This window comes from Pteropus vampyrus, unplaced genomic scaffold (genome assembly GCF_000151845.1).
Source record: "Pteropus vampyrus isolate Shadow unplaced genomic scaffold, Pvam_2.0 Scaffold69, whole genome shotgun sequence".
Lineage (NCBI taxonomy): Eukaryota > Metazoa > Chordata > Mammalia > Chiroptera > Pteropodidae > Pteropus > Pteropus vampyrus.
Window position 1 is genome coordinate 152,238 of NW_011888850.1, and position 25,941 is coordinate 178,178.

Sequence of the window (25,941 nt, forward strand, 5' to 3'; positions counted from 1 at the left end):
TCTTGGGCCAGCTTGGTAAGAAAGCCACTGACAAGCAGTAACGTGACAAAACCAGAACATTTATTGCCTACAACACTTACAAAATCAGTATCAACACGCCCCACCATTGCAACCCTTGTGTTTTTGCTGCAGGTGCAAGATGGGACATCCAGTCAGGAACCATTGTGGAAGCCCGCCTCAAGGAGCTGACATCTGTGATGCCAGTCATCTTTGCAAAAGCCATAACCATGGACAGAGAGGAAACCAAACATACCTATGCATGCCCTGTATACAAAACCAAAACGAGGGGCCCCAACTATGTCTGGACCTTCAGGTTGAAGAGCAAAGAGAAGACGGCCAAATGGGTCCTGGCAGGCGTGGCTCTGCTGCTAGAAGCATAGACGACGCTCATGCTGGGACTCACGTCCCTCCAGCCTCAGCCAGAACACAGTGAGGATTCTTCACTGTCACTGTACTATTCCACATACACTTTTATTGCACTGAGGGGCATAAAACATATTCCAGTTTCTGTAATTTTTAAGTAACTTGTAAATGTGCATTAATTGTTTTTTTCTTTTTTAAGAAAACACCATCCTTAAAAGGTGGAGAAGGGGAAGAGAAAGAAGCAGTGTCGAAAAAAATACTGGAATCTGTTTTAGCTTTCCCCAGTACCCAACCCACAACACAAAAAAAGTACAGTATCTCTCACATTTTCATCAAGGTTCCACTGAAATACGACCTCAAAAACTGGGGTCGGCAGCCTGGTCAGTAAGTGGGATTTTAGTTCTTGTAGATGTTTAAACAAAACCCTTTTAAGTTAGCCCTTACATTCTCTTAAGGTCCAGAAGCAACTGGCCCCGGGCAGATGTCCCTGCTGGCCAGCAGCGCTCCGAGGCCTCCAGTGTTGATGTGACAGTCCACTTTTCAAGTTTTAATAAAAATAAAACTCTAGTACTCTCAAGTTCTGTGGTTAATTGCACTTTGGAATTTAGGGGAACAGTCATCAATATAAATTTCCAATCACACAGAGCAGGTTCAACTACATGGTTTGAATTAGGTAAAGGGGATAGATCCCCTGTGAAAACTTAAAGAGTCGGAGGGGGTAGGGGGGGTAAAATGTCAAGGCAACATTGATAAGTAAACAGTGACAAAAGCAAGAGCTACTTTTTTTCCCTGGAACTTACCTGAACTTTAATTGTGCTTTTTAATCATCTGCAGATGCTTTTAACAATTCAAACAGGCCTGCGTATACATGTATATAGATTCCTCGAGGTGCTTAGCTGTCTTCCTGAGAAATCTTTGTAAGCATATAAACAATCTTTAAAAAAAAAACAGTATTTAGATCTACGAAGAATTTCTGTATAAAAACACGACTGTAAGAAATTCTTAGGCACAAATGGTACGTATGGCACGTCTTGTTGGAGTATGCTAAGGTGAGTTGGCTGATTCTTCTCTTAGTTGTCTTCTACCAGCTGCTTTTGAAAGCTGGGAAAAAGATGGGCAGTGTTAGCGTGATGATCAGTGGGAGGGAGGAAAGGGCAAAGCCCCACCCGGATCTGTCAGTCCGGACTCCTTAAGTAACAGCAGGTGCGACCTGCCTCATTCCAACACTGCTTTAGAGTTTGTTGTGGACCACAGTTCCCTCTCTTCTCCCCAGAATGAGATAACTAAGTGCACATCCCTTAAGTTCCTGCCTCACATACTCCATTTCTGTTAAGGGGAAATTGTGGCTACAGGCGGTACCAAGTTGAAAATTCTAGCAACATAAGGAATTTCCTAATACGAAAAACATCAGTCCTGAGCTTCTCCAATGCAGAGTTAAAGAATGATGGCACTCGAGCTGGTGGGTAAGCATCAGCCAGAAACGAGGCAAGCACTACCTGCCCTGCCGGCGTTACCACCTCTGGTTTTGGTTTTAAGACTTACCTCTCCAGATACTCCTTAACGTTATTATAACCGTAAAACTTGGCCAGATGAATGAGGATGCCTGTGGCACAGCGGCCATCACGCCTCCGGCAATAACTGCAATTGCAGATCCCACGGCAGGGAGGACACATCCAGTCCTAGGAGAAATGAAATGACCCCCTTATCTGCAGGCTCTGATCAGGCTGCTTCGACGGATCTCTCCTCCAGTCTTTAACCGGGTGTTATCTTTCAGCATGTGTCACAAGGGGAAGGAGTACTGTCTCCTTCCTGTTTCAAAAAGGCCCCAAAGCTTGATCCTGCAAGGACCAGCTGATGTAACTAGGAGATACCTGTTCAAGAATTTTGGAGCGTTTTAGGAGCACAGGGTTTCCACTTGCCATTTGTGTGACAGTTGTTAAATCATTTAACCTGAGTGAGTTTACAGTCATCTGCAAATTGAGGACAGTACATGACTTATATAAAAGGCTAAGGGCATGGACTGTCCAAGCTAATAGCAACCGTGAGACTTATTTTACAGAAGTAACTGAGGCACAGGGAGGTATATATATATCTAGTTCATAAGGATAAATGAGTTAATAACCACTGAGATAAACGGCATTACAGATGTGAAACCTCAGAGCAGTGCTGGGCACAGATTCATCTGGATGAACCAGACAGCTGTCAAAAAGGTTGGCTCTGACTCCGGAAAACCCAAGGCAACCTCTTCTCCTATTAGTCAGCTCGGTCCCTTTCTAGAAGGAAACCCTATTCTTCATTTCTCCCAGCACCTTAAGATGCAGAGAGAGGGCTCCGCAGGCCGCTGCAGCTATGGGTCCCCGGGAACGGGAGCATCTTCAGGCTTCCCTTCACCAGGACGAGTTACAAAGAGCACGAACGCTGCTCCTACCGGGTCCAACAGGGCTGATTTCACGTCCTCCCCGTAGCGGTTCCGCAGGCACGGCCCACAGAACTGGCCCCGCACCCCGCCGCAGCTCTGGTTCCGACACACCGTCTTGGTGTCGATGGTCTTTTGCCGACACTGGTGGCACGTGTTACCCTGCAGGAGGACGGTGGTGAGCGGTTAGTACGGATGTACGGGGCTACACGCACGTCCTAAATACACGAGGACACACTGCCCTCTCCTGGGGTCAAGCAGCATTGATTTTCTGGTACAAGCCATCACGCCCTCCAGCAGCCCGTCAGCACTTTTAGTTCTGGGGCCAGAGAAACATCTTAGGGCAGGTGAGACTGAGCAGGAAGCCTAGAAGAAATGAAACCATCAGGTGGACACAAATGATCAGGGACCAGAGGGAAGGCAGGAGGGTCAGAGGCCCCAGAGTGGCTATGAGCCCTGGGCAGCATCACTCAGCTCTGACCTAGCACCTGGTGGTCAGTTTAAACATGGTGGCAATTAAACTAAAAACATTTTAATACTACCTTAAGGCTGTGTCCCATTATTTTAAAACTCTGCAGAACAGCACAAAGTCTCCTTCTAAATCACCATTTAAAAGAAATTTTAACCTGCCCTCTTACCAACCCAAGATAGTCTCTCAAACTTGTTTCTATGGTTATATTAACCAAAAAGCATATTGTTTGCTTCCGTGTTCAAAACAAAAACGATATATTGAAAATATGTTATAAATAGGTTTTTCCGAACTGTACCCCTGCATCCCCTCAAGAAACTTTTCCCTGACAATTCCTGCACGAAGCCATCATCTTCCCCAGTTATAATTGACCCTCCAATTCAGAGCCCACCTCTGTGCTCTGGGGAGATGGCACAGTGTGTAAGCCCAGATCCAGTTTAAAAACAATGCAGGATTTCAAATCCCAGTGCCTTGGACTCCCAGCAGGAATCACAACCATGTGACTTATTCATCAGACATAACGTACCAGAACTTTATCGTAGATTTTATCTCGAACGGTTAGGGCAACATTTTCTAAGTCCTCTTCAGTGATGTCCTCCACTGGCCGAAAAGAAGAAATGCGGTGCCGTCGTCTATACCCCTGGCATTTCCCCTGCAAAGGAGCCGAAGCAGAACCTGACGTAAGGTATTGCGAGAGGTTAAGAAAAAAACACATTAAAAAGTTTTAAATGAGATCTAGCACCTTTCGTGTCAACCACGTCCCTCGTCTATTTCCTTGGACTCATTCATTGAGTCATGTACTGAGCTCCTGCCACACAGTGCCAAGCTTCCTTCATGGCGAGGTGGTATGATAAACGAGCAGCCCAGGTTTCACCTGAGCAATACCTGGCCACCTGCTATAAACTGAGGACAGAGAAGTAACCACGCCGAACAGCCGAACCCACAATTAGGAAGGGTCTAAAGTCTCCTCCTCCAGGCTGAAGACACATGAGAGGCCTCATTCCGAAAAGTGCTTTCCGCCAAGCAAAACCGCAAAGCCCGCTGGAGCCATTAAAGAGCCTTGGTGGCCTCCAGTGGAGACAAGCTGGGGTCTCTAACCACTGGACTGCTGCTCGGATTGGAGAGAGGGCTCTCTCTGTGGCCTATGGTTTAGACCCGGGTTCTTCTCAGAGTGTGGGTGGCTCAGGGGCACCACCTGGGAACACAGCAGAAATGCAGACCCACTGAGTCATAACCTCAGCACATGCCCTGGAGTGACTGTGACAAGCACTGGTGGCAGGGGACCACTGGCTCAGACTAAGAATCATCTGTTTCCTATGGTGAAATAAATACCCCGCTGATTGTCTTCCTCCTCCTGAAACTGTAGTACTCTTCTGTGAACTTGGTGGCCGAGACGGCGAAGTTCTCCAGGGCGAACTTCTCGGGCGGCCGCGCGCTCCGGGTGGGGTTCGTGCGCCGCGTGATCTGCCCCTCCGAGAAGGCCCGCCGCACGGCTTTCTTCTTCTGAAAGCGAGAGCACAGACACATGCAGCGGGGTGCCTGCTGGAACACGAGCCACCTGGCACCCGGCTGTGTTCGCCAGTGTCGCGATAAGTGATCACGAGGAGGTCCACTTACAGAAGCTGAGTTCGGGGTCCGGACGGGGAAGAAGTCTGGCATTGAGTTCAGTTCCGCCAATAACTGAGCGAGCTGAAGTGCAGAACGAAAGAAAGCATCGTACGTCAGTGCTGCCAAGTCTGGTTGACCTCACACCTTATCACGAGTCTTCAGTTTCGCAGCCGTGAGAAACGTGACTAAAGTTGTTTACATAAGAGCTCGAGGGCTGTTATAATTTTAACCTCGCGTGTAACGATTTTCATCTCCAGAGGTGAGATGCTGATATCATTCACAGGAATGAATCCCATGCCCATTCCTTATGTATAAGGTCATGACACAATGAAAAGTCCCAGAGCATCAGGCTGGAATCCTGATGGGGCCACTAACTAGCAGTGACCCTGGAACAGCATTTTACACACCTGCATCAAGTTTCACTATGTTCAAAACAGAAAAGGCTCTCAACTAGATCATTCTGTCAGTTATTTAGAGCTCCCAAAACTGATTAAGTTCTCAATAATTTCTGAAAATATTCCCAAATAAACACCTAAGAATACCAAATAATAGGCATTAATATGCCAGTGAGGCAATTTCATTAGGATTCTTTTTAGTTCCAGATTTATACAAATGTATGGATGTCACTAAAAGATCATGAACAGTTCTTATTTTAAAGATGCAGACGGATACAGTGCTAAAATTTGCCTTAGATAATGATGATAATAACAATAATAATAATAATAATGTTTCAGGATAAATTCCACCTAAAAGCTTTATATTTTAAGTAACTTATTAGACACATAAGATTATATATACAGTATCATTACATTGCACTTTTTAAACAGAAAATATTAAAAAATATATCGAAATGCTAAAAGTGATTGAGTGATTTAAAAAGCTCTATATATACAAAATTATGAAGCAAACAGTTATTTACCACATACAGAAAAGCTACATATAACAAAGATTTCACCTTGTTCTATTAATTTTTCTAGTAAAGACATTTTAAAGTTCAGTTTAGCATCTAGACCTCTTTTATTCCTTTGGATTATGTCTCGAAAGTAGGGCAGGTCATCACAATACAGTTTTGGGGGCTGAAAGCCACCTGTCTGACCCACACACTGCAACTCTTAGGTGGCTTCCTAACATCCTATTTGCACGTTGCTCTTCTGCTGGGAACAGGCCAGTTGTTCAGCCCCCTCCCCTCCAATGCCACTGCATACAATGCCACTGCATAGGTAGAACTTCATGGCACGGTGTAGGGGGCTAAAAACGGTGCTGGGAGTCTCTGTTCCCGAACCAGAGCTATCAGATAATAACTGCTTGGGGTTCAGGAAAAGAGACACTTCACACAACACCCAGAGCTCATTTCCTGCCGGAAGCCAAGCTGTAAGGGCGCAGTCTGTGAGCCTGGGCAGCCGCTGGTCAGAGCCCGGAGCTGGCTCCCACCGCCTGCGCGGGGCCTTACCATGGCCTTGTTCTCCTTGATGTTCATGGTCCTTTTCAGCAGCGCGTCGGAGCCCTCCTGGCCTTCATCCCTGGAGTCATCCTCAGATTCAGAGACAGAATCTTCCCTTTCCTTCCCCTGTCTGCAGCTTTTCTTCCTCCCAAGAATTGCTTTTTGGGGGTCCTGTAAGCATGGGCTGGAAAACAGTGGCTCAGAAGAACTGTTTTTATCTGACTTTTTTGCCAGTTTCTTGGTGGGGAATTGCAAGGCTACGCGAAGGCCAATACTGCTTCTTCTAGGCCTGCTTCTTCTAGGGGTAGCCTTTTCTTCATCTTCCTCTTCCTCACTCACAAAGGATGCTTTACCGTCGTCACTCAACTCTGACTCGTCGAGCTAACAAAATGAGAAAAAGCAAAGACGTCTATAAGACTTTGAAAAAAACATATTTAAACACACTGACATGATTTTAGGAAAAGAATAAATAGCTGAAAGCCTCCTCTTCCTACTCTTAGTTCTCTGTGAACTCTTCAGTTCAATGCTCAAGTAGTTTGCTGATGAATAAAATCAAAGAGCAGCTATTACTGCACTCTGCCCCAGCCACACCCACTGGCAGACTAGGTTCCATTCAGAGCATCAGGCTGGAAGCAAAAGACTGACAAAGACGACTCCTGCGTAGTGGAACAGCCAAGCTGGCACATCTGGAAGCCACGTAACAGGAGGAACAGTCAAAGCGTGTGCAAGACATAAGAGTCACCTTCAGCTAGAAATGGGAGTGCCTGGGGAAGAAAAAATATTGACTATTCTGCCCTAAACAGGACAAGGACTCATGAGGAAAAGGGACAGGAGAGAGGATTTCACCTCAGTGAAGCGACCAAGGAGCAGGCAGATTACTGGCCAGTGGGGTCACTGGCAATGTCGTCTCCAAGACATGATGAGTCCTCACTCCAAGGGAAGCCCCCTCCTTTTTCTGTAACTGGGTGGCGTCGAGGCAGACAGCTGTGCGGGTTGTGAAACATCTGTTCAGTCAGCTCAAGAACTCATCCCGTTCCCAAACTTTACTCGGTATCCGTCTCCGGCATTAAAACATAACTCAGTTTTACACGTGAGGACACAGTGAGAATGGAAGGCAACGGCAGGGTGACATTACCCAGGTGACAATGCAGAATATCTCAGATGCGAGGGGAGTCCTACCAATAATAGAGGGTTAAACATCGAGATCAAGGCCGTCTCCTGGGCATCTTTCCTTGACCACAAGCTGGAAAGCTGAGTCTGAGAGCCTGTCAGGGACTCTGCCAAGGGGGTGCTGGGAGGAGAGAACGGGCAGCACCAGGACGGGCCCAGGATTCAGTGAAATGATTGTGCTGCCTCCTCAGTGATCGCCCCCTGAATTCTAGCTGGACTCAAGGTAAAATAAGGCAGAGGGAGGATAATGCAGATAACTGCCAAACCTTGGTATACACATCGGTGCACGACAGGCCAAGGAGAGAAATAAGACCACACTATACTATCTATTTTTTAAAAAAAATATCCTGAACTTTCTACATTAGTAGCTTTGGAATTCAAAACCATGGGCCGCAGAGGAATCCAATTTTGGAAGACACTGTTGGGCAACTTCAGAGGACATATCCCCAGACTGGCTTATTTATCATAATCATCATCTTACCCACCTCCCTTCACCAAGGATGGGGAGTAGCTTACAACGAAGGACTGAAGTAGGGAAACAGCAAACTGTCAAAATACCAGTGGACACTCAGACCCGAGGGAAAGAACGCAAGGGCCAGCACCTCTGCTGTGGCTGTTTCAACTTTGGCTAAAGACCACTAGGCACCGGGCTATGACGATTTCCCGTCATCTGGAAAGGTGGTCTCACCAGTTCCCACTAGAGTGGGCAGGAAGCTGGAAAGGGAGAAAACAGGGCTTGTTTTCTCACTAAATTTTAAAATAAAAGTTGCAGGTGAACCTCCCCTGAGCTATGAGTTATATCAGAGTCGACATAACATGTCACAATTAATATCCTAAATTCATTGACCATGAGCGGGGAGAAAAGACTTCTGGGGTAATTTACTTTCTTGTGCTGGAAACACAAATCCTTTGAATAACCAGCCATCATTTAAAGAACAGAAGATAAATAAGCCATTAAGAGTAGATGATACCCATCAGGGTTTGGAAGGATCTTAGCGTCTTGCTGGCAAGGGAATGGAGACTTGCTAGCCAGAACACATGAACTGCCATAAAAACAGCTTCTGTAAAGAAACCAAGGGAGGGCTGGGGCCTACAGGCTGGCACAGCTCCGTGCTGCTATTCACAGAAGAAAAAAGTCACCATCCAACTAGGCAGCCTACCATTAGGGCTCTCGGGCCTTAAGTTCCCCCTAGGAAAAGGCGGGGGACAGAGCAAGCAGTTTATTTAAACTTCCATATAGGTTCCACGCCAGATGTGGTTCTGCAGGAGCATCTGAACGTGAAGAAGCTTAACTTCCATCCTTTACCTCAATACCGAAGAAGGAAGTGGTATACTGATTTTTTGGGATAAATGTATGCTATTTTTCAGTTAGCAGAAAACGCTTTTATGCCTAAAAGAAATCCAAAGGCTGTTCTTTAAAGTGACCCTGAGGTTCAAATACTAGTTGGCAGTAAACTGGCCTAAACATTATGAAATAAGAAGAAATCAACCAACAGGTCTCTTGATGGCAAAGTCCTGAGAGCAGATTGTCCTCGGGACTCAAGCAGGCCTGGGCCACCTTTACCATTAAAAAGCATGTCAGCCCCCAAATCGAGAATGCACAGGGTAACACTTTGTACCACAGTTAAATCTTTGCCAAATTAACTCCGAACCCAAGAACTTTAGTTCATACACAAGAAGAAATGACTTTAAGAAACTTGTTACTCCCAGATAGATCCTCCTCTTTTTAGATAAAGAGGTTCAAAAAGTCTGAAATAAATTCTTTGATAAGGGACAATAAGAGACACCTGGGACACAGCCCCCCACACTCCAAAGGCACCAAAGGAAGAAAACTGGTTTTTCTATGCGAGGAGAATGGATTAGTGGACCAGGAATTTGCCTTAGAAGAGCAATTTTCATATTCTGTTAACTGGCTTAGAAGATAATCATGTAAGAAAAAGGAATTCCTTTTCACCTGTGAAGTGGCTTCTTACAGGCAAAAAAAAAAAAAAAATTCAGAAGCAAAACTAAAAGTATTACAACCCACACTTCCTCATGTTGATCATTATTACCTTTACTTCTGGTTTACTGTTTACATTCAGATCACTCTGCGTAAATCCTTCAAAATCTTCCGTCTCTGAGTCAGTGTCCTCTATAAAAATTCTTCTTAGCTCTTCTGTGAAGTATTTGGAACGGAAGCGCACATCCTGCTAAATTAAAAACACACATATGTCACATGGAACGAAAGAAAGAAAGAACAGTGGCTACCAGGGACTGGGGGGCAATGGGAGTTATTGTTTAATGGGTACAGAGTTTCTGTTTGAGACATGAAAACATCCTGCGAATAGATAATGGTGACAGCTGCACAACCCTGTGAGTCTACTTAATGCCACTTAGTATCTTGTTGGCAAGAAACTGGGAACTTTTTTGTACTTAAAAATGATTAAAATGGCAAATTTCATGTTATGTGTATTTTACCATCACACACACACACACACACGTTTTCTATAGCTTACAGAAATTTAGGCCCACGAATTGATTTCAAAAACTCAGTATATGTCCACAGCCTCAGCCAGCTTCTTGCGTGACTGGTAAGTGCTGGTGGAATTCAGTTTCTCCTGCCAGGGCTGGAACGCTTTCACAGAACCAAAAACACATGGGAAGACGACATGTGGGAAAACTGCTCCCTCCCACACACCGGCTTTCCTTTCACACAGCCACCTAAGCCCGTCTCCTCCAAGTCGGCGAGCGGGCCTCCCTTCCACAGATGGCACGTATCTCTGTAGGAAAGGACTGGAGACTTTTTTTTTCCATTTAAAGTTGACAGTCAATATTATATTAGTTTCAGGTGTAGAGCACAGTGGTTATAGACATTTATATAATGTACGAAGTGATTCCCCCGATTAGTCTCGCACCTACCTGGCACCATACATAATTACAATATTACTGACCTACGCTGTACTTTACATCCCCGTGACTATTTTGTAACTACCGATTTGTACTTCTTAAACACTTCAGCTTTTTCACCCAGCCCAGCTCCTTCCCATCTGGCAACTACCAAAATGTTCTATCTACGAATCTGTTTCTGTTTTGTTTGCTTTTGTTCTTCAGATTCCACACATGAGTGGGATCATGTGGTGTTTGTCTTTCTCTATCTGACTTATGTTACTTAGCATAATACCCTCTAGATCCATGCATGTTATCACAAATGGTTACTATTTCATTTTTTTTATGGCTGAGTAATATTCCACTCTATATATGTACCACTTCTTTATCCAATCATCTATTGATGGGCATTTAGGCTGCTTCCACATCTTGGCTATTGTAAACAGCACTGCCGTGAATTTAGTGGTGCAGATATCTTTTAGAATTAAGTGTTTTAGATTTCTTCAGATAAATACCCCAAAGTGCAATGACTGAATCGTAAGGTAGTTCCATGTTAAGTTTTTGAGGAATCTTGAAGCTGTTTTCCACAGTGGCTATATCAACCTGCAATCCCACCAGCAGGACTGGAGACTTTTACTCCCCTCCCTGAGGTGACTTCAGTGGCTCCTTTACCAACCGCCTCGGGGTTGATGGAAAGCTCCAACCTTCCACGGCCCACAGGAGTCTCAGCTGGTGAGCGACCAGCAACCAACAGGCCCCAGTGAGCAGACGATACTGTACGACTCTTAAAAAGAAGAACGTTTTCCAGTGATGACTTTTTCTTTCTTTTGAACTAATAAAATGGAAACTGGGCTCTCTAAATGACGTGCTTGAAAGAAAGCAGAGGGAAAAGAACTGCAAATCAGAAAGGAGACCCACGAATAGTCTCCTCCCAGCTGGCGGCCAGGGCTGGAGTCCTCACCCCCAGCTGCCTCCGACATCTCCCTCCCACACCCGATAGAGCAATGACCCCTCATCACACCACATTTGGTTGAGGAGTCTTTATCTCCTCCCGATGCCTTTTCCTGACTTTAATTACATACTTCTTTGAGCTCAGATAATCTCTGGAGAAAAACAGATATAATAGACAACTGGAAAAACTTACAGGGGGATAGAGAAAGAACTGCCTATATCCAGCATTTTTTTTTTTTAAGCTTAAAAATGTCTCCTATGAATTATTATGGGTAATTGGAATGAGTGTGTGCTCAAAGCTAAATTACTTTGTTCCTTTGTTGATAGCTGTGGTGCAGCTGCTTCAAAAAAAAAAAAAAGGAGGGGGGAGAGACGCAAACGGGAAGTTTCTTTAAAGTGAAATTCAAAAACGTGTTTAAGGGAGGCGAAAGTTGGCATTGCTACACATACTGTGTGCAAGTCGGTGCAGCTTCCTGGGCCGGTTGAGAAGGATGGAGAGTGTGTGGGCCCTGGGTAGGGAACCAGCAGGACAGGGTTTATGATTAAGGAAGAACAGTGCACAGCTGGCTCCCAAGGAAACCCACCATGAACCTGCTACCTCCGAGGGCAGGAAACATCTGTTTCGTAGAGCCCTTAGCCGGCCCCTGCAGGCTGCTTTAGGGCAGTGGGGTCCACGTGTAAATTTCACTGTATACCCAAAGTCTCTGCCTAGATCACACCTTGGAGCAGCAAGTGCCAACCGTGCAGTCCTCTTGTTCTTTCTATCTTTTGAGTTGTCAGCCTGCGAGAAATCAGTATCATTGGTGGCCAGTTCTGATAGAGAAGAACAACTTGGCTACAGTCCTAATCCAAAGCCTGTGCTTATTCTCCTTATTCCACAAGGTGTAAAAAAGGTTTTTAACGTGGGTCTGTATGAAGCAAACATCTACTCTGCACAGCCTCGCTGCATTCTTGGTTATAACCCTCACGCGGCTCTCTGCTCTCTGGGATCTGTTATCTTTTAAAATCAAAACTAGGCAATATGTTGTGAGCCTTGGTCATCACGATCAAGGAGGTAAGCAAATAACAGGAAGAGGAGATAAGAGTGGCTGCTTTTTTTATTTTGAAGCGCGTATGACGTGCAGAAACAGACTGGAAAGTGATGACAGGCCGAGTGAGCAAAGGCAGACGAACCTCCCGCTTCTACCCCATGGGTGGCTCGTTCGCAATGCTTGCTGGATGCGTGGAACAAGGGAAAACGGACAACACAAGTAAGCGATCTCGGCCAGGAAAGCTGGAAAACACCATCCGAGTATGAGGCCCCTTTCATCAAAGCTTATCGTTTAATGGGGGAGCTGGACCGGTCTACAAGTAATCACGGACAGGATCAGTGACATACGGGAGACACAAGCATGATGGTTCACAGAAAGAAAGAAAACCCAGTAAGACTTCCCAGAAGAAGCAGTGTCTGAACTGGATGTGAACCAGGGTAGACTCTAGAAAAATGAACGGCGAGCACACAGGCAGCATGAACAATGTGGACTGGAGTACGCACAGGGCGGAACAGTGCATGGCGAGGGAGTCAGGGCAGTTTCTGTCTGACCTACTGCAGCATGGCAGGCAGGGAAGTGAGCAATGGGGGCTCAGGGGGGAGAAATGGTAATTCCAGATTTGGAACATCCCAAATCTAGGAGCTCGGCCACTGCTCAGATGTGGGGCCGTGGGTGAGTTATCTCACCTCCCTGAGCTTCAGTTTCATCACCTGTAAAATGAGGGAAATGTAGCATCTGCAGCTTCCCAGGGAGGTAGATCGATTAAGGGCACTCTTATCGATTAAGCAGATTGTCACAGGCCACCTAGGGCATGCTGGGGTCAGACTGGGGGACTGAGAGGAAAAGGCAAGCTTGATGACATAGAAGCAGCAGTCACCACAGACGCAAAAGCTCCTGCTCTGTTTCTAATGCCTCCCGTGTGCCAGGCCCCGGCTCGGCCCTTTACACACGTCCTGCACTGCTCAGAACCACCCCCTCCGTGGTGGATCCAACAGGCCCAAATGGAGGGACGGGCGATTTCTGATAAAGGGGGATCATGACCAGAGCTCAGTTCTACAAGTGAGGTAAAGGCTGTGAGGACTTGGGAGCTGAAGAGGGAAGAGAAGGGAAGGGATGGAGGTGAGGAAAAGGGCAGAAGATTCGTCAACTCCTGGACAGGAGTCGGGGAGATGGGAAAGGAAGAGGGGTTAAGAACATCAAGGACAGAGGTAACAGTGAGAAGCCAGCCAGACGACCTGGGGAGGGAAAGAGGTGGGCTTCATATCTCCCTTGAATAATCAGGATCGGGCCAGCTGGCAGTCAGAAATACATCTGGAGTTGGAGAGAGAAGCCAAGCCTTAAAGAATTTGGAGGTAATAGCTGAAAACAGGCCAATCCCTGAGATCACTAAGCTTTGAAAAGGTCTGAATACAAAATCTTGGACAACATCCACATATGGGGATAGAAAACAGAAGAGATGACAACAAAGAAGAAAAGGTGACACTGAGAGGAATATGACACCACGGGAAGTGGAAGCGGGTGGCTGGTGGCATCGAATGCTCTGGAGACATCAAGTCAGGTGAGGGCCACAGAGACAGGAGGCCCCCACAACCTGCGAAAGAATCGCTCCCACCGAGGCCAGAACATGCACAGCCAGCTAAGTAATCACGCAGGCCCTGCACTTATATATAATTAACTGCTTCCCTTCCTGTACTTGGCCAGTTGAAGCAAGGTGGTTTTAATTTACAGCCTTTTTAGGAGAGACCATGGTCAAGAAAGAATGAGGGATTCTGAGTGCCACAATAAACTCAGAAGAAAATGCCACACAAGGCTAGATATTTCGGTTGGCCATGCTATTGCGAAGGCACAATATAAACCTCCAGGAAATCTAACTCTAAGAGAACTGTGACTTGTATTTGCCACAGGTCAGAGTAATTAAAGAAAGAAAAATGCTCTCCCCAGCAATTCCAAGAGGGAGGTGCCAGCAGAACCACACTGCGGGAGCAGAGACGCAATTGTCTCCTGCTAACCACACATTCCTGCACTGCACTGCGTGGTGCGTGCTATTGCTGGGCAGCACAGCCATCCCTGCCAGCTGTGTGGGAGCCTCTGAATACAGCCTCACCTCAGGCAGCAGCCCCGAGGTTGCACAGAAAATGGGTTTGATCATGTGAGGTCCCCTTTATTAAAAAAAAAAAAAAAAAGACTGTACATAGAAAAGAATTTAAACAGCAAAAGTGAGCTAGGTACTCTCACCAGTTTCTTAAAACATATGAAGGCTTCATGCTGATAAATGCTCGACAATTAACTGATATCAACAGTCTCAGACCACGTTCAAATAAAAGAATACCTGAACCAAGATTCAGGCTTCAAGACGAACATGCCTGCCTTGAAAGGAAGCATCCGTACCTGTTTCCCCGACTCCAGTGAGTCAAAACTATCGCAGCTCTCCTCTGATGAGAGGGTTTCCATGGGAACATCATCTCGGAAACCGACGAACTCTTCATCATCGCTGGGGGCGTTAAAGATGTCAGCCACTTCTTTAGGGATCTGTTTTGGATTCGAAACAAAGAAGGATAAAACCAGGGGTTGTTAAATCACTTAGGGAAATCTTCTAGAGAAGACTAGGCATCACCATCTCCTAACTTTATCAATCTGCCCGGCAGCCCAGAAGGCCTCATAACCCTGAGCAAGATGCGCTTCAGCTGATACCTCACTGCAAGAGGGAAGGGAGGATCAGATACAACTTTTCCTATTCAAATTCTAGAGCTATAGCCTATCTTACAGGGAATGTCAAAGCCATGCATGCGCAGGTAGCAGCCATTTTCCATCTCTTGACAAAAAAAAAAGAGAGAAAATAGGCATCAGTTTCTGCAAAACCAATGATCTATTTTTCTCCTAAAAGTGGATCTGTCTTTAAATGTCATCATGTAAAAGATTCCAGAAGATATTACTATGCTCCTCTTTCTTTAATTCCCACCTATAGTTATTTTTCTTTGTCATATGCTGATTCTGATATGAAAATTCATGCAATGAAATAAGTAGCTTTCCTTCTTTTCTATATTCTGAATCAATTATAGTAGCTTTAGAATTCCAAGAGAATTTAAACGCTATTATAGGCAATTATTCCCAGAAAGAATGTTGCCAGCACACTTAACCTAACAAACATGTATCTGCTGAGAGTTCACTTTTATATGCTGACTACCTATTTTTTCCCAGCTCTTAATTTTGAAAAACTTCAAACACATAAAAATTTGAAAGCATAGAACAAATATTTTTATATTCTTCACCTGGAACCCCCAATGTCACCACATGTGCTTTCTCTCTCTCTCTCTTTCAACAACTATTAGGTTGAACCACAGGCATTGGCTGACTTTTGTTTTTGACCCAGGAAAACAGTGATTTAATATGAGCCAACCCAATTCTCATGTGTTTAAAATAATTTGCAGGCATACAATTCAACCTAAAAGACTACAGCACACATATCCCAAGAATAACGACATTCTCCTACAGAACCACAAAACCATCATCATACCTAAAATAATTAACAGTAATTCAATAGTATCATTTCTCAGGAATCCATATTTCAAGGTCTGCAACTGTCTCCACAAAATGTCTTTCATAACTTTCTCGGAGGAAGAGGGATACACATAAAGCAAGAAACATGCATTGTATTTGATCTGTGTGTGTGACATTGTTTTTTGCTGCTTTTCTAATACTGAAATTTTGTAGATAGTCCAAGATAACTATCTTGCAAAATGTCTTCCTGTAGAGCTTTTCTGATTGCTTCCTGATAGATTCAAATTAAATATTTTTGGCAACAATCCTACACAGATGACATATACTTCTCAATGTACTGCAGAAGGAGACACAGTAGTGGTTCTTAAAACATAATTATAAAAACTTTCAAACACATTCATAGGTAGATGGAATAGTATACTGAACACGCATGTGGACCCCCTAGCAATTATTTGTCCGTGGCTAACACTGCTTCATCTTTATCCCTACCCCACCGCCCTCCTTTCAAACCATTTTAAAGCAAATGTAGACGTGGTATCATTGCACGCTGTATCTTCAGCGAATATGCAGTCTGCGTTCCCAGTTCTATAAACATTTTTTTTTAACTCATAGTTTATTTGCATCACAATCCAAATAAGGTCCATACATTGGTCAACAGGTCTCTTAAGTCCTTCCTCGTGTTTCCTTTATTTTTAATTTTTTTTTATGACTTATTTTTGACTGTAGAGTTTGCCAGTCTGGAGGCTTTGTTTTACAGTCCTCCCCTCCCCCGATGGTAGGTAGCAGACTCCTCTGTCCCTTTGGATTTCCAGTAATTTGGTAGTTGAACCTAGAAGCTCGATCAGATTCAAGTCGGCTTCTTTTTGGCAAGACTACTTCACAGGTAGTGCTGCGTTCTTCCTTCAGAAAGCAAAGAATATCTGGCTGTCTCTTGTTAGTAGCGATGCTGTTTGGTCGACAAGATGAGATCAGCTGGATTTTTCCTTAGCGAAAATAATTTACTCCTTTGTATTTAGAAAAGTAATAACTAGGGTGATGTTTGAGATTCTGTGAATATCCTTCTCTCCCTAATAACATTTCACTCAATAGTTTCAGAATCCATTGATAACTCTTGCCTGAACCAATTACTATATTAGAGGTTACAAAATGGTGATTTCATATCTATCAATCATTCAAATATTAGCTGGCATCCTTCTGTAACATATTAGTTTCTTCCTTCCTCTCTCTCTCCCTCCCTCCTTTCTTTCTCTCTCCTCTTTCCTCCCGCACAGATTCATGGATTTTTTTTATTCATGTGTTGTAACCAATTACTGTCATCATTCTTTCTGATGCCCAAATTGTCCCAAGTTTGGCCATTGGGAGCTCCTTCAAGCCAGCATCCGTGTCCGTTTGATACAACCTGATAGTCTCCGAGCAGCTCCTTGCTTTCCAGCACAACAAATGTGCCGAGCTAGCCTTGTACTTCACGTGCCTCAGCCCTCGATATGGCCTTTTCTCCAGGAAGCCCTGGCATTTAGAAATCAAGATGTGAGAACTCAGTGTGCTCCTTGTTAGTGAAGTATCATTACTTCTAGGCTCTTTGATTGGACAGAGCAAGGATATTTTAAGTATCTTAAATCAGAAGTTCATAGTGACACCTTGAATTCAAATCCAACATGGCAGATTCTTCCGCGGCAATCTCAAGCCCACATTAATATCTCCCTTCCTCCACAATGAAAACCCCAATTTCCAGTATTTCTCATATACTTACCCATTGGCTCTCTCTGCGATACATACACAATAGTTTCAGACTGGCACCACTACCAATAACACTGCCAACAACATTCAAGTTCAAAGTTTCTTTGTGGTTTTATACTAGATCTTTCCTCTGAGATAACCTGACAATTCTGTACTTGGGGCTGCAAAAGCACTTCTCATGTACTTCCCATTTCATCACGCGGTACAGTAAAGAGATGTCGTCCGGGGTCGAGATTTTAATAAAATAATTTTCACTGCTACAAGACATTCTTATGTGAAACTGGCATTGTCTTCTAAAATTGAGTGCCCTGAGGTGAAGAATGTGGTGACCACTTGTACAGTTTGCTGCCATTACCCTGATTCATGCTAAGGGCCGGCAGTTTTCACTACCTTTGCTTTGCACCATCAATGCAAATATCAACACAGCAGAAAAAGGCAAAGGTCTTAGTATTATTACGACAATGACTCTGTCCTCATGGAACCCCGAAAGGGCCTTAGGGTTCCCCAGACCACAACTGGACTGCTGCACTAACACATACAAAGTTGTGTATTCAAAAGTTGTTTAAATTCTTTGATTTCTTTTTTCTGTGCATTGAATTAATTTTACAGTCAGTTAGGTTCACTTGAGAAATTACTCATCCCTAATCTGGTTATTTTTATCATGCATGCTTCCTGTTTAAAAACACAATTAGAAAGTTAATGGTTCAATCAATGAAAGCTTAACATTTGGTTTTCAGAGAACACAAATTCAGAATTGAGTATAACAAGTTTAATCACGTCAGAGGGTTAATACAAACACACTCCAACCATCTAATGAAATTACCACAAGGGACAAACGGACAGACACTTACGGAGTTAGAGTTCCACCAACAATAGAAGGAAACCTGCCACCATGCTAAACAAAGCTTAACTCTGAGATGGTTCTTGGGGGAAAAACTGAAACTTTACATAAGGAAGTAAATTTAACAGTATTTAGCACCCGTATCTTTTCGAAGACATCTTTTGTTGTTAGACACCTTTTGTTGTTTTATTGGCCGTCGGAACCAATACTCCAAGAGAACACTCATACCAGAAACATTGACTAGACTTGTGAAAGTGTAAGAATGTTGGACTTTGCATAATAGCCACCAAGTTCAGTCCCAAAAAGTGGCACTGACAGAGGGACTGGGGCTTGGTTTGACTCTTTCCTTTTAACTTATCACCATTTTATGAATCAAAAAGCTCCAGTGGCCCAGAAGCTTGTTTTAACATAGAGGTTAACAGAGGAGAAGCAGCCACTGTAATGATTTAAGCAAAGCACACACAAGGGAAAAAGAGGCTGGCAATATGAATAAATGCTTCCAGTGGCAATGCATTAGCTCCGGGGTTATTGTCCCAGCCCACCACTGCTGCAAAGCCTGCGTCCACCCAATTCTTCATCTATGACTTCTGCATCTGCTCCAGAGGTGCCATTAAGGGGGACTGTAATAACTCATCAGGAACAAAAGAATACACTTTCAAAAAAGCAAAAACCACACATTCCTGAGCATGCGGGACTACTTCTTGCTGCCTAACTTCAAAAGGCATTAAGAGTTTCACAGTCACAAGCCCCAGGATTTAACAGAAGTCTGTAAAATTTTCAAATGTCTTCAATGCAACATGTAACTATATGTAACAGATGAGACAAAGAAGGCAGGAGTTACATACAACAGACCTGACAGAAGATTCAGAGGGGCACCCTGCTAATATATGACCAGTGTGACAATATATCAATACATTAGGCCAGGAGACCTGTCGTTTCCCCATTCATCATGGGGTGGTGCTGACTAGAGAGCTGAAGACATGAATGCAGCAAGGGCGTCCACTCCCCCACTCAGGAAAGCCGCAACTGCAGGAACGGGGCCCGGTGCGGCCGACCTTCCACCTCTGCAGAGAAGCCAGGAATCTGAGTCTTGGTGAGAAATTGCCCAATTTTCAAATGTCAGCTTCTAGGCTAAGGACCAAGCATTTACAGGCTGGATCTCAAACTCACTCAGGGAAAGTACACAGCAGAACTCATGGTGCTTTGCAGGACACCAAGGAAATTTCAGAATTTCGAATATTACCAATAGCATATCTACTAGTGTCTGGTATAGTGCTGGACAACGTTAAGAAAATTAAGTAAAAAGAAAAATTTTAAATTAAAAATAGCTTCCCTGTTCATAGCAGCGCTATTCATAAAAACTACAAAGTAGAAGCAACCCAACTGTTCATCAACGGATGAATGGATAAACAAAATGTCACATGCACACACGACGGAATATTATTCGGCCTTAAAAAGGAAGGAAATCCTACAAATATCAAAAAATTACATTGTACACCAGGAACTAATATAATGTTATAGGTCAATTACATCTCAATAAAATTTTTTTTTAAGTCTACAGAGTCTGAATCAGTGGGTCAGGATAGGGTGAGAGTCTGCATTTCTAACAGCTCCAGGGCAATCCCTGTGCACTCGTCTGCAGAACATCCTTTGAGTACAGAGATTCGGGCCCATTTTCTGTTCCCCTCCTGCGGGACATAACTTTTCCTACTTTGTACTAGCTACTCATGCGCTTATCAATTAAGGCTTTTCCACATCTTTATGATATCTAAATCCATTCCTCCTGGATTAAAAAACACTACCTCCTAGCCAGGAGGAACATATTTATTATCTATTTTATTTTTAAAAGAAAAAAACATTCACTTTAAGCCCAATTGAGTCAAGAGCTAATTTTGATAAAGCTTCAGGAAATGTTTCTTATTCTGGGAACATTAGTATATATTTCACCTGGAAACAAGTTCCATCTTAATCCCTATGGAATAGTATAAAAGAAATCTGCACACTTTTCATTTTCCTTATTACTGTTTTTGAAAACAATTTTGATAGCAAAGAACAGAATTTGCAGAGTGAACTATATCTGTGAAAGGAGACCTTTTACAGAGGAAAGCATTTCTTCAACCAACGGCAAAGTGAATTGCTTCACATAATTCCCTACCATTAAATCCTGTTGTTTCCTTAAATCTCTAAGATGAAATTGGTCGCTTCCTAAGAAACATATATATCTTGCATCTTTTACAAAAAATTAAGTCAAAATGGGTCAGACCTAAATATAAAATCTAAAACTATAAAAATTCTAGAAGAAACAGGAGAAAATGATTGTGACCATGGGTTAGGCAAAGAATTCTTACGTACAACACCAGAACCACAATACAGATTTTTAAAATTTATAAATTACAGTCAAAATTAAGAATGTCTGACCTTCGAAAAATACGCTTAAGAGAATGACAAGAAAAGCCAACAGACTGGGAGAAATATCTGCAAATCTTATATCTTATAAAGAACCCATATCCAGCATATATATAAAGAACTCTCAAAACTCAATAATAAAAGCAAATAACCCAATTAAAAAATGGGCAAGAGATGTGAGCAAACATTTTACCAAAGATATGCAGATGGCAGATAAGAACAGGAAAAGATGTTCAATATCCACAGTCATTAGAAAAATGCAAAGTAAAACTACAATGAGAGACAACGGTCTACCTATCAGAATGGCTTTAAAAAAACATGGCGATTCCAAGTGCGGACAAGGATGCGGAGAAACTGCTATTCTTACAAACTGCCAGTGGAAATGCAAAGTGGTAAACACTGTGGAAAACAATCTGGCAATTTCTTATAAACATACTCTTACCACGCGACAAGGCAATCCACACCCAGTGAAAGAAAACTTATGTTCACACAAAACTTGTAATTAGCAGTTTTCATACCAAACCTAGACACAATACAAACCAACTAAGCAATGGATAAACAAATTGTGGTACATCCATACCGTGGAATACTTCTCAGCAATAAAAAAATAGTAAATTACTAATAGACCCAACAACATGGATAAACCTCAAATACATTATGCCAAGTGTAAAAGGCTACATGTTGTCTGATTCCACTTATATGACATCTTGGAAAAGGCTAAACTATAGAGACAGAAAACAGATCAGTGGTTTCCCAGGGCTAGAGATAGAAGGGCATTTCTGAGGGGTGATAAAACTGATTGTGGTAGTGACTATACAACTGAAGACATCTATCAAAATTCATAGTACTGCACACTAAAAAGGGTCAACTTCAATGTGCATAAATTGTCTTAGTCAAAAAAAAAAAAAAAAACAAAGTATGTAGAAATTGTAAAACATACAGATTGTCTAGAAATGGATGCAAGCACACACAATTACAATTTAATAAAAGAAACACTACAGATCAATGAAAGGGGATGATGTTGTCCGTAAGTGACACAGGCAAAATTGGCTATTTGAGGAGACTAAACAGTCCATTTTGCTTCTCTCCTGATACTATAAATCAGATGGCCACGAAGAATATAATTAATATGAATACACAACTAGCCTCTGGATAGGGAAAACTAAGCATCAACGTAAAGGAGATCAAAACGGAAAACAATGACATCATGGACCATGTAACAATTTAAAGCTTCTTATTTAAAAGAAGAAAACAAAATTTAGAAATTAAAAAAAAAGTTGAAAAGATCCGCCACAAATATGACAAATTATTAATGTTACTGAAAAGCTCATACAAAATAAAATGTACCAAGCAAGAGTCACACGATAAAATAGGTAAAAGAAAATTCACTGAACAGGGAATATAGAAGAGGCTATAATTCAAAAGTCTTCAACCTCCCTACGTAAACGCAAATGAGATTAAAACAAGAATCATTCTCATCCAGCAATTTAGCAATGCCTTATCAATTTTTAAGGGCACACTCAATGACAGGGAGGATGTGACAAGATAAACATCTTTATACAGAACTGGTGGGAGGACGAATGGGCCTAATGTTTCAAAATAGAAATTTGGTCATATATGTCTAAAACAGGTTAGTTAAAAGTGGGGGGGAGTATATATTCTGAGATTTAAAGACTGCCAGAAAATTTGGATAAACTCAGAGCATGTGAACTATAAACAGTTAAGAGGATCATAAATTCAAGGATTATCAGAGTGTGACAGATCTCACCCATCAACTGGAGTACTTCCCCTCATTTTAAAGAGGAGCAAACATCAGCCTAGACTTATTCAAGGGCATACAGTTTGTAAACCCCCTACAAACACATTCCCAACTATCTAAAGAGAAAAATGTTATTTTCTCAATAACGATAACTATATATTAATTAGTATTTAGTATTTAATTCAATCAAAAACCTAAAGTTGATGACACCAAAAGCAGGAAAAACAAAAGATAAAACGACTTTATCAAAACTAAAACATCTATTCATCAAAGGACATTATCAAGAGAACGAAAGATAACTTACGGAATGAACTATTTGTAAATCACATAACTAGTAAGGCTCTAGTATACAGAATATACAGATCTTTTACAATGCATTAAAACAAGAAAAACTCAACAAAAAATGGGTAAAGGACTTGAGAGACATTTCTCCAAAGATCTATGAATGGACAGGAAGTACATGAAAAGAAGTCCAACATCATCAGTTATTAGGGAAATGCAAATCAGAAACACAAGATATCATTTCATATCCTCTGGGATGGCTCTAATCCAAAAAATGGGGGTAGGGGGATGATGAAAATGTAGAGAAATTAGAACAGTTGTATGTGGGAAGTGGGAATGTAAAATGGTTTATCTGGAAAACAGTTTGCTGGTTCTTCAAAAAGTCAAACAGAATTACCATACGACCCAGCACTTCCACTCTTAGATAATATATAATTAAAAGAACTGAAAACAGGTGTTTCAAACGAATACATGTGCATGTGCATTCATAGCAGCACTATTCACAATAGCCAGAAGCTGGTATTAACCCAAATGTCCACCACAGATGAAGGGACCAAAAAATTGCAAGAAATGGAGAGGGGAGAAAAATGGTGTAGACGACAGAGGCTCTCTGCATCCCTCTGGTGACCAAATCAAAGCTGTGACGTAAACAAGGAGCAGCAGCAAGGAAAAAATCGCCTGGGATCTAGATGAACAAGCCATACAACTAGGGAGAAATCCAAGAAATCACCCTGCACCGGCAGAAGGTAGGACAGGGCGAGGACGGAGGGCTGCCCGGTCTGCGGCAGAAGCCTCTTAAAGGGGCCCCTTCCATGACCAGATTTTCACAGTGACAGACCTACTTGCTCCGAGCACCAGTGCCGATTAGGCTGCACACAGGAGGCACCAGGGACTTGCAGAGAGACATTGTCAGAATGAGGGCCGAGGGGAGACTCGCTCTGTACACAAGTGCCAGCGGTATCGATTGTTCTCTGTTGAGCTCTCCCCACTCTCAGTGCACAGACACAGCGCTACCATAGCCGTGATGTCATCAGACTGGATAACAGAGGTCGCTCGCCCAGAGGATTCCCTGAAACCCACCTCCCCCAACTTGGGCCCCACCTAAACCACACCCAGGTATATCCACAGCAAGTCAGGTGCTCCTTGCTGAGCAGCACCTAGACTCGTGCTGTAGCCAGCTGGCCTTGGTTTCTGGTGTGGCCTTTTGAAGCAACTATAAGCACAGCATCTGTGGATTGCTTGCTGAATCTTAACAGGTGGCCCCGGAGGGGTAGAGGCTTGGGCTAAGTTTGACTTGCAGCTGAACCCCTCTCAGGACTGTGCCACTAGACACCTGCTTCACAAATCCACACCAATAAGACCGGGAGACTTGGGAGCTTTGCTTAGTACATAGAAACAGACATGGAAAGGCAACCAAAATGGGAAGACAAAGAAGCAGAAATCATATGAGAGAAAAGAACAGAGATCCAGATATAATGGAGTCAAGCAACCTAACAGATGCAGAGTTCAAAATTCTGGTTATAAAGATGCTCAATGAACTTTTGCGAAGTGTAGACAAATTCAGTGAGAACTTCAACAAAGAGGTAAAGAAAAAAAACATAAAAATTGAAATGGAAATTATAAAAGGGAACCAGCCTGAAATGAAGAACACATTATCTGAGAAGTATATTAAATGGGATAAACAAAGTGAATGAAGAAAAGGATCAAATGCCCTATCTAGAGGATGGCAAAGCCAAAGACACACAATTAGAATGGCAAGAGATAAGATACCAAGACTATACAAATAATTTAAGGAGGATATGGAACACTATTAAGGGTCCAAATATCCGTCTGATCGGCACACCTGAAGAAAATCAAGATGTTGAACAGCTGTTTGAAGAAATAATGATGGAAAACTTCCCTAACCTGGTGAAGGAAATGGACATAAAATCCAAGGAAGCTCAGAGAATCCCAAAAAACAGGGATCCAAAGAGGCTCACACCAAGACGAATCATAATTAAAACGCCAAAGGTTAAATTCAAAGAAATATTAAAAGCAGCAAGAGAAAAGCAGATCGTTATCTATAAGGAAACACCCATAAGACTGGCAGCTGATTTCTCAAAAGAAACTATGTAGGATAGAAGGGCTTGGCACAAAATATTCGACGTGATGAAGACCGAGGATCTATAACCAGGGATACTTTATGCGGCAAAGCTATCATTTAGAGTTGAAGGACAGATAAAGAGCTTCCCAGACAAAAATAAGCTAAAGGAATTTATCAACACCAAGCCAGTATTACAGGAAATGTTGGAGGGACATCTTTAAGAAGAAAAATCATGTATTGAAAACAGGAATAAAGAATGGCAACAACTACATTCCTATCGATAAGCACCTCAAAGGGAGAAGAATTAAGTGCTCCAACTAAAAGAGTTGATGAATGGAAAGGAAAACAAGACCCCTGTATGTTGCCTGTAAGAGGCTCACTTAAGATTAAAAGACACACACAGACTAAAAAGAAGGGGATGGAAAAAGATATTGCTTTGATGGACCTAGAGGGTATTTAAGTCAGACAGAGAAAGACAAACACTATATGATTTCACGTGTATGCGAAATCTAAGGAATAAAAAGAACAAACTAATCAAAAACAGACTCACAATTATAGTGGACAATTTGGTGACAGACAGAGGGGAGGAGGGATGGGGGTTGGGAGAATGGGGTGAAGGATTAAAGAAGTACAAGTTAGTAGCTAATGGATGGTCACGCGGATGGGGAGCACGGCATAGGAAATGCAGTTAGCATTAATATGTTGGCAAGGTGGAGGGTCGGGGAGGGAGAGTGCACTTGGGGAGATCTTTTTATGAACTATATAGATGTCTAACCAATGTACTGTATACCTGAAACCAGTTTAAATAATTTTTTAATTGCGAGAAATAAAATCTGCAATGGAATATTATTCAGCCATAAAAATATATTAAATGCAATGGGATATTATTCAGCCATAACAAGGAATGAAGTACTGATCCATGGTACAATGTAGATAAACCTGCAAAACACTACACTAAGAGAAGCCAGATGCAAAAGGTCACATGTTGTTGAATTCATTTAGGTGAAATATCCAGAATAAG

At 42.8% G+C, this 25,941-nt stretch overlaps 2 protein-coding genes across 4 annotated transcripts in view; one reads left to right on the plus strand and one right to left on the minus strand.

The window, feature by feature from the left end:
* The window catches only part of LOC105293196 (dynein heavy chain 11, axonemal), a gene marked incomplete at its 5' end in the record, with an annotated part of 146,959 nt that extends 146,026 nt beyond the window's left edge, over nt 1–933 (plus strand). The window contains one exon of the mRNA XM_023531528.1: nt 119–933. Coding sequence (XP_023387296.1) covers nt 119–433 — 315 coding nt within the window. The remainder of the gene's footprint in view (nt 1–118) is intronic.
* The window catches only part of CDCA7L (cell division cycle associated 7 like), a 59,021-nt gene continuing 33,633 nt past the window's right edge, over nt 554–25,941 (minus strand). For 2 of the 3 annotated variants that reach the window (XM_023531480.1, XM_011361649.2), the window contains exons 2-10: nt 14,703–14,843; nt 9,519–9,656; nt 6,307–6,678; nt 4,866–4,937; nt 4,581–4,751; nt 3,775–3,900; nt 2,792–2,941; nt 1,906–2,042; nt 554–1,464 (exon numbers count right to left, since the gene is read on the minus strand). In XM_023531480.1, coding sequence (XP_023387248.1) covers nt 1,434–1,464; nt 1,906–2,042; nt 2,792–2,941; nt 3,775–3,900; nt 4,581–4,751; nt 4,866–4,937; nt 6,307–6,678; nt 9,519–9,656; nt 14,703–14,765 — 1,260 coding nt within the window. In that variant the 5' untranslated portion in view covers nt 14,766–14,843 and the 3' untranslated portion in view covers nt 554–1,433. The remainder of the gene's footprint in view (nt 1,465–1,905; nt 2,043–2,791; nt 2,942–3,774; nt 3,901–4,580; nt 4,752–4,865; nt 4,938–6,306; nt 6,679–9,518; nt 9,657–14,702; nt 14,844–25,941) is intronic. The other variant, XM_011361650.2, reaches the window with a different exon arrangement.